Genomic DNA, 15,049 nt, shown 5'->3' on the forward strand with positions numbered 1-15,049 from the left:
TGTAGCTGCTAGAAAGGAGCTGGCTGGACTGTGGCTCCTGGAAACGTTTGGGGGCCTTGGACCGCGGCAGTGAGGATGGGATGGTCTGAGGGAGGACTGTAGGAGGGGAAAGGAGAATGAGTGAGCTTATAGTTTCCATGCGTTAGTTCAGCTGCCAAGTGACAGCTACATGTGAAAGTCTGGTTGCTTCTGACGGTCCTTTCTGACCTCTCTGGGAAGCCCAGCCACTGGCCCATATGTTCCTTGATTTCAGAGTTAGTTTCTTTCAGAAGCTGGGCTTAACCCTCCCAATGTGTGTTCACGGCCTATTAGGCCGTGACCTACAGATTGCAGAAGCCTAAGAACAGGTGCTTTGCCATTGGAGGCAAGTAAATAATGAGGTAATGCTCCACCTAGCCCCCAAAAAGATCGTAAGCAGCCGTTCGGTAAAAATGACCTGATTTAATGAATGAGACGTGTTCCACACAGTAATAAAACTCTCCCTTCTGAAAAATTCCTACAAATTGCTAAATGTCGATTGTGGCGTAAGGAACCCACAGACCACTCAGCCCCGTACCTGTTAACACTTCTTGTGGAGAAAGTGTTTAATAAGTAATTCACTGGTCTGAATAGAGTAAAGGAAGCCTTTCGAATAGAGCATGTCAACGTGGAGAATCTCTTTGAATTCGAATTTCGGTTTTGGGCTGGGCTTTGGGACGTATATAGTGTAACTGCCTCCTCTTGGGGTTGTTCACTGCGGTAAAGGGCAGAGTCACGACTCGACCTAGTGTCCCTGGTTCCTACTCCAGCTCCTCCCGCCCACCCCCGCCCCTGAGCTGAGTATTTTGGCAGAGATGTGGCCCCCAAATTGTGGAAGGTCTCGTGGGCCAAAGTGTTGTGTCCTAAAGTACAGGATGAGACACCCACAGTGATTTTAGGTAGTGGATGGACATGATCTTAAATAACATTGAATCATTCATTTAAAAAAGGTGATTCTTTTAAATTTCCTTTCTAATGCTTGTCAGCCTGTCAAGGAGAAAGTATCACTGAGTGCTGGTAACTCTTTAACATTTGCTAGTCCCTCTTAACAGAGAGAGGGCAGACCCAGGGCCTTTGGGTGGGGAGCTAGATCCAGCTAAAAAAAAGTAATATTATTTTGTTTCTGGTGTAATGATTTGTATTGCCTTTGTCTGTTTTTGGCATATGATTGCGGTTTTCCAGTCGTGGTTCAGATACAAAGTTTCTATTGAAAGTGTGTTAGCATAAAAAAGGGAGTGTTCTTCAAAGGGACATGTTTAGTAACTTAAAGTAAGTTGGTAGGCGGTATGGGAGAAGTCACAAGAGTTGGTATTGACATGCCCCAAGTACACAAACCCTTGGCCCTAACAAACCCCGATTGCCTTTGCAGTGACTTTGGCTTCAAGATGAGTGAAGATCTGGCATTAGAGGTCTGTGTTCCGGATCCTGAGTTTTCTGGGAAGTCATACTCCCCTCCTGTGCCTTGTCCTGTGGGTTCTACATACAGGAGAACAAGAGGGTACGTACCCCAGCGTGCGGGGGACATGTCTGCACTGGGTTTGAGAGAGCAGAGAAAGCCACCTGGGCTCCTTTCGTACTCCAACTGCTTGGATTCCTAGCGGGTCTCAGGTAGCTTGGGCAATATTTAGAATTAGGATGTTTACAAACGCTTCTACCCTCTGTGAGAAAAAAATGCAAACCCGTAAGCTTCTCTGTAGCTCTAGCTATATGTTAAGTCATAAACTTCAGCAAGGACACATCGTCATAGGACTTCGTGGAAGGGATACATGTATACTCTTGCCCGGGACAGTCTTCCCTGTTATCTGGGCTTCCCAATGTAATTATAAGCAGAACCAATTGAGAATGATGAAACATCCTTCTTGTTCTATAGGGAAATGAAGAGATGGATGTGGATAGGAAATAGGTTTCCAGGTATGAAGACTTAATGGCTATTCTTGGATGTGTCTGACCTCTTGCTCTTGGGGCGGGGGGGGTGACAGCTATCGGAAGATTTCTGGGGACACTTGTAGTGGAGGAGACGTTGAAACACGGCTGGAAGGAGAACTGGTCCCGTGTCCCTTGGCAGGTAAGAGGTGGTTTCTTGCCTTTGAGTTCTTGAGACGTCATTGTAGTGTCCTTATGATCTCACACTGGTCCAGTCTTGTGGCCCTTCTAACTCAGTGGTGGAAAAACATAGAAATTACAAGCATCACAGACCTCCCCTTTTCCTCTAACCTTGGTATCCAAACCAAATTTATTTATAGCCTTATGCTTGCATGGGAATAGAGAGTAGTTTTTTGAGGGAAATCCCTTTTGGTCATTGAAAAATGTTTATTCGGCATCTCTTGTGTCCTAGGCATGGCGAGGGTCTTTTGTGTGTTCCTTGGTCTGTTTGTCAGAGTTGGAACATAAAGAAACTATGGCTCTTTGGGAAGTAGCGAAGGGGTCTATCTTAATTTTCATGATAATAATTATAACGAATACTTGAATGGAGTTTCACACATTTAATGTACTTTTCCTTGTGTTGCCATTTTAATCCTTCTCACCACCCAGTGAAGCAGATACTATCATGAGCTCTGCTTTTTTTTTTTTTTTTTTTTTTAAACGAAGAAGCATGTTCAGAGGAGAGGATGAATCGACCTGTTTGAGGTCACGCATCTGGTAAGGGACAAAGTTCAAATTCAGACTCTTAAGCCCCATGCCCTTCCTTGGACATCGCCCCAGTGGCAGATGAGTGTCATTCGCATTATTTTAGGTGACCATTATGCATGCTCATTGGGAAAACGTTCTTTGGAGCGAGTGTTCGCGCCGTAAGGGGACAGTGTGTGGTCCAAACGTGCGTTAAGTTGACTGAGCGGTGATGGCACAGGTATTTGCAACCCAGGCAGGAAACGATGATCCCCTTGCAAAGAGTTCACCTCCCGGCCTCTTTTTTTCTTCCCTCCTATTTCCAGTTCTTGTTCTTGCAGAACTTCCTTATTCCCTGTGAGCCCTTCCTCCTGCTCTTACCTCTCGGTGAAGGTGGATGGTTGGGGCTGCTTGGACCCGTGGTGGTGGTGGTGATGGGGTCTGATGGAACAGCCATCGGCACCCCACTGAATCACGAGAAGCGCATGGCCCTCCGCAGACGGGGCAGAGCACCCCCCTCCATTGCTCACCGCTTGCCAGCGTTTGCCCCGGTGTTTTTCATGCGAAGCTCATTAGTCCCTTAATTTAATCTTCCGTCATTACCAGAGTCATTAACATCCCTCGCTGTGGAGACTTCAGAAGAACACGGCTTCAGCAGATTCCTGCAAATGAGCAGATAATATTCAAATATGCTCCTCACGAGAGCTGTTACTGATGAGGGTTTGGGTTAGTAGGGTTGGAGTGGATTGCTCTCAAGGGCTGGAGTGCATACTTTCATAATAAACGTTTCTGAAGATACTTCTGTGAGGGACAAAACAGTGTGTGGAAAACCATCTGAACTGGTAAGAGAGCTGTTTTCTTTGCTGAGAGGAGAAAATAGAACAGGGACCAAAGTAGAAAAAAAAGCACATTTGTAGTGTAGACCACCTCCTAAATGTAAAAAAAAAAAAAAAAAGAAAAAGAAAAAAGACTCATGGCACAGAAGGCAGGGGCGTACCAGGAAAGGAAAGGATGGTTTCCTAGGGCTGATGGGAACCACAGCATCTTTGTAAAGATTGAGGTAATCTGGGCATCATTTTTTTTTTTTAGTGTTTATTTTTGAGAGAAAAAGAGACAGAGCATGAACGGGGAAGGGGCAGAGAGAGAAGGAGACAGAATCTGATAGAGGCTCCAGGCTCTGAGCTGTCAGCACAGAGCCCCACGTGGGGGCTTGAACCCACAAGCCATTAGATCATGACCCGAGCTGAAGTCGGACACTCAACTGACTGAGCCACCCAGGCACCCCCGGGCACCCTTTTTAAAAATGAAGTCGTCTTCCTTCCTTTATGATGACTAATAACACAGATGTCTAGGCTCTTCCTAGGCTGGGATTGGTCAAGAATTCTGTTCCTTTCCTAAGCACTGAACACCAGAAATGGGAAATGTTCCTCTGTCCCTAATCCTAAGGCAAGTCTTTCTGGACTCAGGCTCTGCTGTAAAGGCATCAGGTGGTTAGAAGGAAAACCAGAGCCCCAGCATGGGGTTTGCAGATGTTGGAGATGCGGGGTGGAAAGCTTGCTGCTGTGAACGTGTCCTCCACGACCCCCTGTGGCAGCTGCGACGAGAGTCCTTGACTTCCCTGTCACGTACGGGTTTGGCAGTTTTCGTCTTAACGGCCCCCTTCACTGGGAATTGCAGTGGGAAGCTTTCCTTGAAAACCAGAAGAAGAGATTAGTTACCCCGTGCTGGCGGCTTAGATATTTTTCAAGTAAAATGAGACCAAAGGAAAAGTAGGCAAACTTAACCTTTATTAAAAATGGTATGTAGGGGCACCTGGGTGTTAAGTGTCCAACTCTTGATTTCGGCTCAGGTCACGATCTCCTGGTTCATGAGACCGAGCCCCACGCTGGGCTCTGTGCTGACAGTGTGGAGCCGGCTTGGGATGCTCTCTCTCCCTCTCTCTCTGCCTCGCCTGCTTGCGTGCTCTCTCTCGAAATAAATAAATAATCTTTAAAAAAAAAAACTGTAGGTAGATTTTTTGGGGGGGATGCATTATCTATCTTCTAGCTGGGAAGCAGGCAGCTAGTCCACGTGAACTCACTGAATGAAGGGAATCAGAGAGAGCGAAAAACGGTCACCCTGCAGGCCTGCGGCAGAGAGATTCAGGTCTTGGTCCCACACACAGCATACTGTCCAAATGGACACGTTAGACGTGGACGGGGCTGTGCTGCTCGTGTCCATCGCTGTGGGAAAATCTGAATATTTTCTAGGCCGTTCCCTAAGTAGAAGAGAGAGAATACCAGCTCCTCCAGTTGACTGGTTGTCTGACATTAAGTAAGTCGTCTCAAACACTCTGGGCCTCTATTTCCGTGTCTTCAAAAAACGACCACGTGAGCATCTCCATTGTAAGAGGCAGCATGTAAAATGTAGGTCCTGGAGCCAGACTGCCCAAGTTCAAGCCGTGGCTCTTCTACTTCCGAGTTGGGTGACCTTGAGCGCGTGAACCTCTCTGCTGTCGGTTTTCTCACGTATAAAATCGAGCTAACAGCCATGCTTCCACCAGGCGGTTGTTACGCCCACGAAACAAACGCCGGAAGCTGGTATATACACTGTGTAAGTATTTGTTAGGTAGAGATAGAATCTTCGGGAATGATCGCGTGGTGAGACGTTTCGTTAAGTATTCGAGAACAAATGTAGTCTTACTGTTTTGGAAACACACTAGGTTGATATAATTGCCCTGTGTCATCGTGAATAACGTTGGATGGGTGAGCAAACAGATTAGCTACGAGTCTCCGTGATGAGGGGTCTCCAGTCAACATGATTATGGTGCCGTGTGATACAGTCCTGTGACGAGGGAGAGCGTGCTGCGTGGGGTCATCATGTTCTCATGTGTAACTTGAAAGACTTCTAGGTCGAGCTCAGAAGCGTGGATGTTGGAGCATGCCTACTGGGGCACCCAGATAAAATAGAGCAAACGTAACGAGGGACACGGTTTGCAGACAAGACAACGGATTTATAGGGGTTGAAGTAGCTTGTCCCAAGTGGAAAGGCGATTCTGCTTTCCACATCTTGATTCCCATGCTTTGCCACTAGATCCATGCCACGGGCCCGTGGCTCTGAGGTTTAGGCATGAGAAGAGAACAGACGAGGCATTCCAAGACCTCCTCAGCACCCCCCAGGCCCACCCTCTCTGTTGCTTTGTGTGTCTGTGCAGAGGAGAATGAGTTCATCCTGTACGCCATGCGGAAGTCCATCCACCGCTATGACCTGGCCTCAGGAGCCACGGAGCAGCTGCCTCTCACTGGCTTGCGGGCCGCAGTGGCCCTGGACTTTGACTATGAGCAGAACTGCTTGTATTGGTCTGACCTGGCCTTGGACATCATCCAGGTGCGTCAACCCTTCGGTCTGCTCTCGGGGGCTACGCCTCGTGATCGCCCAGTCCCGATAAGCCTCTTTCCAAATGGCCCACTTCTAATTCCCAACAGGTATTAGAAATGGGTATTAGAGGGGCGCCTGGGTGGCGCAGTCGGTTAAGCGTCCGACTCCAGCCAGGTCACGATCTCGCGGTCCGTGAGTTCGAGCCCCGCGTCAGGCTCTGGGCTGATGGCTCAGAGCCTGGAGCCTGTTTCCGATTCTGTGTCTCCCTCTCTCTCTGCCCCTCCCCCGTTCATGCTCTGTCTCTCTCTGTCCCAAAAATAAATAAACGTTGAAAAAAAAAAAAAAAAAAAAAGGAATGGGTATTAGAGGTTTTACGTGGTAACTCATTTCAGGGCCGGCTGATGAAAATTTTCAGTCTTCTCTTTTAGCATTTTCTTGCCCTGCCTACTTCTGGTCCTTGTAGGAAGGACAGAGGGAGCCCAAGTCGGCAGTCTGGCTTATAAGGGAAGCCTCACTTTTCCTGCTGGGAAGATTTTAGGACTAGCAGCATAGGATTATTAGTCACTATCGCACCAGCTGCCTCTTAAGCGTCCTTCTGCCGAAGCCATGACCCGTTAATACTTGACTTCTCCGCAGTCCACGTAATTATCCACTTGAGCTATTCCGAACACAGTCAAGAACTGGGAAGTGAGCTCTAAAGATCCCCACACAGGCCAGATAGATAGCCATCTACACTCAAACCCATGCATTTTAAAGGAGAGCTATTTGATCTTTATTCATTGCCCACTTAATCCTTTTTAGAAAAGCAATTCCAACAAGCTTTCTCGGGACTTCCAACCCAATTTTACTGTGCCCGGGTTTTGAGGAGGGTGGAGATGGGGGGTGGGGAATGGGCATTGGGAGGGACTGGTGGGTGGAGCTATCCCAAGGGAGGAGAGCCTCTGAAAACTGACCCAAGAACTCAGAGATAACAGCAGTCTGGCTTCATGTATTTTAAAAGCAAACAAAATCCTGCTTCTCAGTAATCTCCGACCTCATTATTGTGATACGGCATCTTTCAGTAACCAGTGTTCGTAACGCTAATGCCGAGTCATACAGATGATTACGTTGTGTTTAGGTGTTCTGCTGAAAACAGGAAGCGGTGACATGTTCTAGAACACTTTGACCGGAAACCGGCTTCGCTCACGTGGAAAGTTGACTCATCTAAAACCTCGCATCCCTTGCCAGCCAAGCCAGTTTTGAGGAAACGGTTACCATCGGGGGGACCGAGCTGGCGCGGGGTCGTCTGCGTGTTTCACAGCCTTTGTTCTTTTTCTCTCTTCAGCGCCTCTGTCTGAATGGGAGTACAGGGCAAGAGGTGATCATCAACTCCGGCCTGGAGACCGTAGAAGCCTTGGCTTTTGAACCCCTCAGCCAGTTATTGTACTGGGTGGATTCTGGCTTTAAGAAGATTGAGGTACGTGTGTCCCGTGCTGTCCGTAATTAAGCGAGCAGGGGGTGCACCTGGGCCTGGAGTCACGTTTGACACCGAGGTGGCAGCTAGTGTGTCCCACCCACTTCTCTGGAGATTCTTCGAGAATTCCAGAGAATGGGCCAGTGGAGCCTCTGGAAAGGGAAGAAAAGGGGGAAGGTTCAGAATTCTGGCCCTTTGCCGTGAAGGGCCCGTGTGAGAACAGGATGCCTGGACCCACCTGACCGAGATTTCGCGAAGGTGCCCTGAATGGTTCTGTTTTGGCTAACGGCAGCATGTGGGAGTCACCATAATGATAATCATAATAACGCCACAGCATGATTATCGTGCCGTAGTATCAGTGCTCTAGTATGACTGTTGTCGACCAGAGTCATAAAGACAGCGTCACGATCGTGATCGCCATTGTTATTATTAAAGGCAATGAGGACTCCCTGGGTGCCAAGCCCCACTGGAACCACTTTGCATGAATTATGTGATATACTTCTTAAAACAACCCTGTTAACATTGGGTACTTTTTTTTTTTAATGTTTTATTTATATTTGAGACAGAGAGAGAGAGAGAGAGAGAGAGAGACAGAGAATGAGTGGGGGAGGGGCAGAGAGACGGAGACAGAACCTGAAGCAGGCTCCAGGCTCCGGGCCGTGAGCTGTCAGCACCGCGCCCGATGCGGCCTCGAACTCACGAGCAGCGAGATCATGACGTGAGCTGAAGTCGGACGCTTAACCGACTGAGCCACGCAGGCGTCCCAACAGCGGGTGCTCTCATTATCCCATTTTTACCTGTCTGTGCCTTAGCTACCTAAGGCAACGCGAGGGTCAGGAATGGCCTCGACAGCACCAAAGTCATGGTCTCAGAGGCACGCTCACCTCCTGGACGTCACGGCTGAGGCCCATGGTCCCCAGCCCTCTTTGTACTGCCGATGTGGAAGCATGGCACTCGGGTGGCTCAGGGAGGCTCAGAGAGTCGGGAGAAGTTGCCAGACAAGACCCGCGAAGTCGAGAGCCAGACCTGGGTTCGGTCTTTATTCTGGAAGCTGAGTGACTCAGGCGAGTTTCTTACCCACCGAAGCTTCGGGTGCTTCGTCTGCGATACGAAGGTTCGTTTATCCACTCAGTGGTTGGACGGGTGCTTTTTCCTCACGTGCTTATGGGCCAGGTATGGTTTGAGGTGGTGGAGAGACAGCAGTAGGCGAGACACAGGTTCCTGTTGTGATCGAGATTAGATTTTCGTGGAGGCAGCGAACTAATGAAGAGAGAAGTCTGTCAGTTCCGTCAGCGATGCGTCCTCCAGAGAATGTCCGGGGAGGTGGGGGGGGGGGGGGGGAGTGTGATCGTGTGACTGCACAGTCAGGCGGCATGCCACGAGGTGGGCAGGAAGGCCTTGAGGATGTGACATCTGAGCGGAGCCCTGAGGACAGGGTGATTAGCGTCCACCCCACAGCGCGGCTGGGGGAAGTGAACAAGAAGGTGCCCAGTGCCTTGGACATACTGAGTAGTGCGTCTGTCTTGCCCTTCCCCTCCTTTCTTTAATGTGTGTGGTCAGCACTTTGCCAGGTGCTGGAAGGATGCAGTAAAGCGTAAGCCCCCACACAGCACACAACTCAGGTCCTGTCTGTGCAGAATGGTGAGGGGAGTCACCGACAGGAAGTGCCGATGCTCGTTGCTCGAGGCAGGTCAGAGGCGTGAAGCCGAGGAAGTGGGGCCTGGAGGTGAGTTTTGAAGGAAAGACACGATTTGATTATGGGGCAGAGGACAGGCCCAGGAGGGGATATGGTAAGAGCAGACGAGGACGAGGAGTACGTCAGGCTTGGAGACCCACGAGAAGGCCAGTCCCACCCAAGTTGTAGGGGCTGACGTGGAAGAGAGAGAATATGGAGGAAAGAAAATGAACGGTCTGTGGAGGCTCCTTTTTTGTTTTTAATTTTTTTTTTTTTTAAAGTTTATTCATCTTTCGAGAGACGAGAGAGAGAACACGAGCAGGGGAGGGGCAGAGAGGGAGACGCAGAATCCGAAGCAGGCTCCAGGCTCCGAGCTGTCGGCACAGCCCGACACAGGGCTCGAACTCACGAACTGTGAGAGCATGACCTGAGCCAAAGTCGGTCTGAAGCCAGAGCTTAACCAACTGGGCCACCCAGGCGCCCGTGTGGAGATGCTTAATCGTGAGGCGGGAACTTTGAGGATTTGTTTTGTGGACAACGTAGAGCCACTGGTGGCTTTGGAGCCTGGAGTGTCCTAGGTGGGTTGCTTTGTGCAGATCTTCATGCCCCAGACCTGGGGCACAGGCGGCCTTGTGGCTCCTCTGTCAGACCACGTGAGAATTGTCCCATGACCGGAGGAGGGAACAGCTCATTCCGCCGGGAAGTTTCCCAGATGGCGCCTGCAGGGGAATCAGGCAGCCATAGAGGCGCGTGTCTGTAGGCAGCAGCCCCACGGGAAACTGTGATGTGGGCCTTTCAAGGAGCTCACATCCATCTTGGCCTTCCACCCACGGCTCCCACCACCCCCCGCCCCCTTTTTTTTTGTCAGGTAGCTAATCCAGATGGTGACTTCCGACTCACGATTGTCAACTCCTCTGTGCTCGATCGGCCCCGGGCCCTGGTCCTCCTGCCCCAAGACGGGTAAGTGTGGCCCCAGAGGAAGTCAGCATGTGTCGGATGCTACAGCAGACAGATTTTCGTGGAAATGCAAACTGATGGACACAAACTTGTTTCTGATGATTATGGTTGAAATAACCTGTTGACTTCGAGTTTTGAAGCCAGAGCTCACTCATCTGGTCAGGTGACTCTACTCCCTTTCCGTTCCCGAGCATCAGAGTCTCTGCACCCAGATGTCTCACATCTGTGGGGTGTTTTCTCCAACGAAGGGTATTATTGAAAGCAAGTCTCCTGGTTAGACGTGGTCAGGCCTGGTTGGATATCGTAAGGATCTTTACCTGGAGTTTGAGGCATGATGCAAACATTTGATCCCGTCCATCTTTTTCCTGTGCCCCTCCCCCCCCCCCCCCCCCAGCTTGGGTGGGTTCTCTTGCTAACAATTTGTATGCACCTGGGAAATGCAAAGGTGCTTTTTATTAATTTCTTAACTTAAGGAAACATGGCTGAAAGGAAATTCTGGATTAGGTTTTCAGTCCTTCTAATATTTATGATACAGAATTCGATCTGTTTTTTTTTGTTTTTTTTTTGTTTTTTTTTTTTTTTCTTTCAATGCTTATTTATTTTTGAGACAGAGAGAGAGAGCATGAATGGGGGAGGGGCAGAGAGAGAGGGAGACACAGAATCGGAAACAGGCTTCAGCCCAGAGCCTGACGCGGGGCTCGAACTCACGGACTGCGAGATCGTGACCTGGCTGAAGTCGGACGCTTAACCGACTGCGCCACCCAGGCGCCCCTCGATCTGTTTTTTAAGAGAAGAAAATGTATATGTGCCTGATTAAAAACGTTACGAGAACAGAAGTTTATGACATGAAAAATACTTGTTTCCTCCTTTCTCACTCTTAACCCTTCTCGCTCATGCATCCTAGGGGTAGCCATGATTAGTAGTTTCTTGTGTAGCTTTCAGGATTCTCTTTTACCCGTATACAAGCGTATATCCTTAAAACACATGAACACGCCCGTGTGTCAGACAGAGTCGGAGGACATTTGCTGTTCTGCATGTTTTAAAAATACTTAACGTGGTTTGAAGATGACGTTTTCATGTGAGCGCTTGTAGATTTTTCAGGCTTCGTAATACTCTTTTGTGTATACCACAGTCTGTCACTTTCTCTGTATATTGACATTTTGGTGTGTATACATATATATCCACCTAAAAGTGTGTGTATCTATACACACATAATACATATACGTGTACACGTATGTATACATATACGCACTTCCTAGTAAGAATGATGCCGTGATGAATAGCTTTGTATATTGCAGTCACGTAACTTGATTATATCTGTTTAAATTCCAGTAAAGGAATTCCTGGGTCAAGAAGTTAAGTATCTTAAGTTCACAATTACAGATTATAACAATAATGCTGAACGAACTGGCCTTATGTTTGTCGATGGGCTTCTTACCTCCTTGGGGTAGCATGTGGTCCCCCCCCCCCCCCCCCCACCTTTCCCCAGGTCTGATGTGATGTGCATTCTTTCCTGGTTTTGACCAGGGTGATGTTCTGGACTGACTGGGGAGACCTGAAGCCAGGAATTTATCGGAGCAACATGGACGGTTCTGCTGTGCATCGTCTCGTGTCAGAGGACGTGAAGTGGCCCAACGGCATCGCTGTGGATGACCAGTGGATCTACTGGACAGACGCCTACCTGGACTGCATCGAGCGGATCACCTTTGATGGCCAGCAGCGTTCCGTCATCCTGGACAACCTCCCCCACCCCTACGCCATCGCCGTCTTTAAGGTGGGGCCTCCTTTGCTCCCACCTTGGGCGGTCTGTTAGAGCTGGGGAAGAGTGTACCGAGGTGAAGAGCTGCTCTTGTCTTACAGAGATGCTTGTCTACTTCTAGAAAACCAGCTCATTTCTGAATTTGAGACAGTTTCCTTTCCTTGACATCCTTTACGGATGTCACAGTTGCCGGGCTGCTCACTGTTCACATTTCAAAAGATTAAAGGTTGAGGTTGTTTCACAGAAAAATCCCCGTTTGCCCTTGAGTGCCGGTAGTCTGGGCTCCGTGTCATCTCCTGTGAGGCTTGTCCGCCTCGTGCCCTGATGGCTTCAGATGAGCTCTGTACCAGCTGCGTTGCCCGTCGCTTCTGCTTTGACTCTAGAAAACAGAATGGTCGCTTCTCCCCGACGTTGGGAAGCAGATTTCGAACCGAAGGGCTGGACCGTGGGCAAACTTGATTGCTCATCGGGTAGTTTCCTTCGGGCAGTTCCTTCTGTGCGGCTCTTTGGTGAGGTCTGGATAAAACCGCTGCCTTGCATTTCGGCGGAATCTCGATGAGGCTGGTCATTCACCAGTGACCGTCAGGCATCGCCCCGCACGGGCGAACCCCTGTTCTCACGGAGGGTCCAGAACAGGAGACCAAGGAACCACGCTAGCGAGCACAGTTTTCTTTTTTCTTTTTTTAGAATGAAATCTACTGGGATGATTGGTCGCAGCTCAGCATCTTCCGAGCTTCCAAATACACCGGCTCTCAGATGGCGATTCTGGCGAGCCAGCTCACGGGGCTGATGGACATGAAGATTTTCTACAAGGGGAAGACGACTGGTAAGGCAGTGTGCCCCGCTTCATCTTTCTCTCGCTCTGTCTCTCATGGATCTCTAGGAGGGGCTGGGTGTGGGCAATCCCTGCTCAGGCGGGATCTGGCAGCCTGCATCTTTATTGTCACGACAACATGCACATTATTTAATTTCTTCCTAATGACATCTTAATTTCTTTTCTAATGGTACACAAACAGCTGGAAGACAGCGTGTTTTTGCCTGCCTAGCGTGTGATACTTGGTGGGTAATTACACCCCCCTCCCCTGCCTTTGGCCCCTGACTGATTGGTGGTGTGGCTTCTGTTGCAGCTGGAGAGTCCCAGCGGGCGCTTAATCCCCACTTGGCAACCTTACAGGGCCCAGCGCTGTGCTGGGTGTGCAGACAGTTGCTGCCTCCTGATGGGATCGTGTCTTATTCTCTGGTTGCCCAGATGACCTGTTGCTCATTGAGCGCCTGCCTATATGAAGCATTAATGAATGCGTCCCGCCTGCAACTCTTAAGGCCCATGAAGAAGGGGGTTGTGGTTTTTTTCTTTTTTTTTTTTTTTCCCTTCTGTCCTCAACAGTTTTGCCACTGCCTGGCACTTAGTAGGGCTCCGTATTTGTGGAAAGAGGTCATGGAAAAGGAAGAGCTGCCAGTGGATGGAGACAGTAGCTGTCTTTTTTTTTTTTTTTTCCTAATGTTTTTATTTATTTTTGAGACAGAGAGAGACAAAGCATGAGCAGGGGAGGGGCAGAGAGAGAGGGAGACATAGAATCTGGAGCAGGCTCCAGGCTCTGAGCTGTCAGCACAGAGCCCGACGCGGGGCTCGAACTCAGAGACTATGAGATCATGACCTGAGCTGAAGTCGGATGCCCAACCAACTGAGCCGCCCAGGCGCCCCAGTAGCTGTCTTAAAGATTGCTGGCGGAGGCTTCAAGAGCTGCTCCGGTGCCTGTGACCCGCTGGTCCTGGAGAAAGCCTCCTTCCTTATTTCCTGCCCTTTCCGTCTGTATGCCACCCGTATGGTTGGCTCTCCAGAAGAGACGGCAGGATGCTCCGGGAAGAATAGTCCTTTTAAGAAGCACCCTATTTTTCTCAGCAGGATTAAATAGCACCCTGGGTCTGCTGACTCTCCTTTATTGACAAACTGCTAGGTTTCCCAGTTTGAACTAGAATGTTGACATTGTTTGGTAGGTTTTGGCTGGCCTTGTGCTAAGAGAAGATTGTCAAAGGGAAAAAATACGGTTATAGATACCCTTGTTATTTGGGGGAGACCAGTGGAGATAGCATTGAGAACACCCTTAGGAAACCGTACAGAATGCTGGAAATGTAAGTCTGTATTCTTATCCTGCCTTTGCGACTGACCTGTGACGTGGGCGGGGGCAGTACTGGGATCCATGGATCATAGATTAGGGAACGACATCTCAGATGTTGTGAATTTGCTCTCTCAAAGGTCCCTCGCTGGTTTAGGAGCCGGGCTTTTGTTCCAGTTCTGCCACAGAATGTAGGGGTCACTCTCTTCTCGGACGTGGTGCCTGTTTTAAAACAGGGAGAGATGAAGGACTGCTTCTCAGCTCCAGGGGCTGAAACTCAGGGCCTTTGTCTGATGGAGGACCCCCACCCCTGCTGATGGGCGTGGGTAGCAAGCCCAGTGAGTCCTCAGCATTCCTCTGGATTAGCACTCCTTCTAGAAAGCAAGTCTACCTTTTGACAAGCGCTTGTAAGCACGTGTTTGGTGAGCGTTCAGATGAACCGCTGACCCTTGGGCTCTCCCCTCCCCAGTCTCGGCTGGTCACTTGCTTCATTCCAGCTGATGTGCAGTCACCGCCAGGTCCCGGGGGGGGGGTGGGGGGGTGCGCTGGGGGAGCGAGTTTGTGGTCTAAGCATGTGCATAGGTGGTCTCCTGGGGCTGTGCACACGGGCCCGCGAGCCTCACCTTGGGCATGATTTCCCCTTCGTGCCTGAACGCGCCCCCTTCATTTAAACCATCCAGAGTAATTCCGGGAGTCTGGCTGGGGTCTGGACGGAGATGTGTGCCGGTGGGTAGCACACAGACTCGGGCCTGCAGCCTCAGGACCGGTCGCTGCCTTCTCTTTGGTCCTTCCTCCATTTGCCTTTCGGATTTCCTTTTTCTCCTTTGTGTGAGCAGGATCCTTGCAGCCGGCCTCCTGCCCACAGACACAGGGCCGGAGAAGCAAGTCTGTGATCTCTCAGGGCTGGTTTAGGTTCGCTGAGCACTTTTGAAATGACATCTGGCTGCCAGCACTGCCTGTATGCAGCAGGTGCCTCTTGGCCTTGAACTTGTTTGCTCTAACCTGCCTGATTTTTTTGGACCCTGTTTTGCACATTCGTGATCCCTGGTGCTAGTCAATCTTTTTTATTTTTATTGTCAGCTCCTAGCGCACGTAGGACTATTAGCCAA

General features: G+C 49.7%; 1 protein-coding gene across 4 annotated transcripts in view; it reads left to right on the forward strand.

Annotated features, from left to right (window-relative positions):
• SORL1 (sortilin related receptor 1) overlaps nucleotides 1-15,049 on the forward strand; it is a 173,081-nt gene that overhangs the window by 92,500 nt on the left and 65,532 nt on the right. For all 4 annotated transcript variants that reach the window (XM_045483206.1, XM_045483202.1, XM_045483203.1 and 1 more), the window contains exons 15-21: nucleotides 1,388-1,516; nucleotides 1,998-2,083; nucleotides 5,819-5,991; nucleotides 7,307-7,438; nucleotides 9,979-10,070; nucleotides 11,595-11,841; nucleotides 12,514-12,652. In XM_045483206.1, coding sequence (XP_045339162.1) covers nucleotides 1,388-1,516; nucleotides 1,998-2,083; nucleotides 5,819-5,991; nucleotides 7,307-7,438; nucleotides 9,979-10,070; nucleotides 11,595-11,841; nucleotides 12,514-12,652 — 998 coding nt within the window. The remainder of the gene's footprint in view (nucleotides 1-1,387; nucleotides 1,517-1,997; nucleotides 2,084-5,818; nucleotides 5,992-7,306; nucleotides 7,439-9,978; nucleotides 10,071-11,594; nucleotides 11,842-12,513; nucleotides 12,653-15,049) is intronic.

Source organism: Leopardus geoffroyi, chromosome D1 (assembly GCF_018350155.1).
Source record: "Leopardus geoffroyi isolate Oge1 chromosome D1, O.geoffroyi_Oge1_pat1.0, whole genome shotgun sequence".
NCBI classification, from domain to species: domain Eukaryota; kingdom Metazoa; phylum Chordata; class Mammalia; order Carnivora; family Felidae; genus Leopardus; species Leopardus geoffroyi.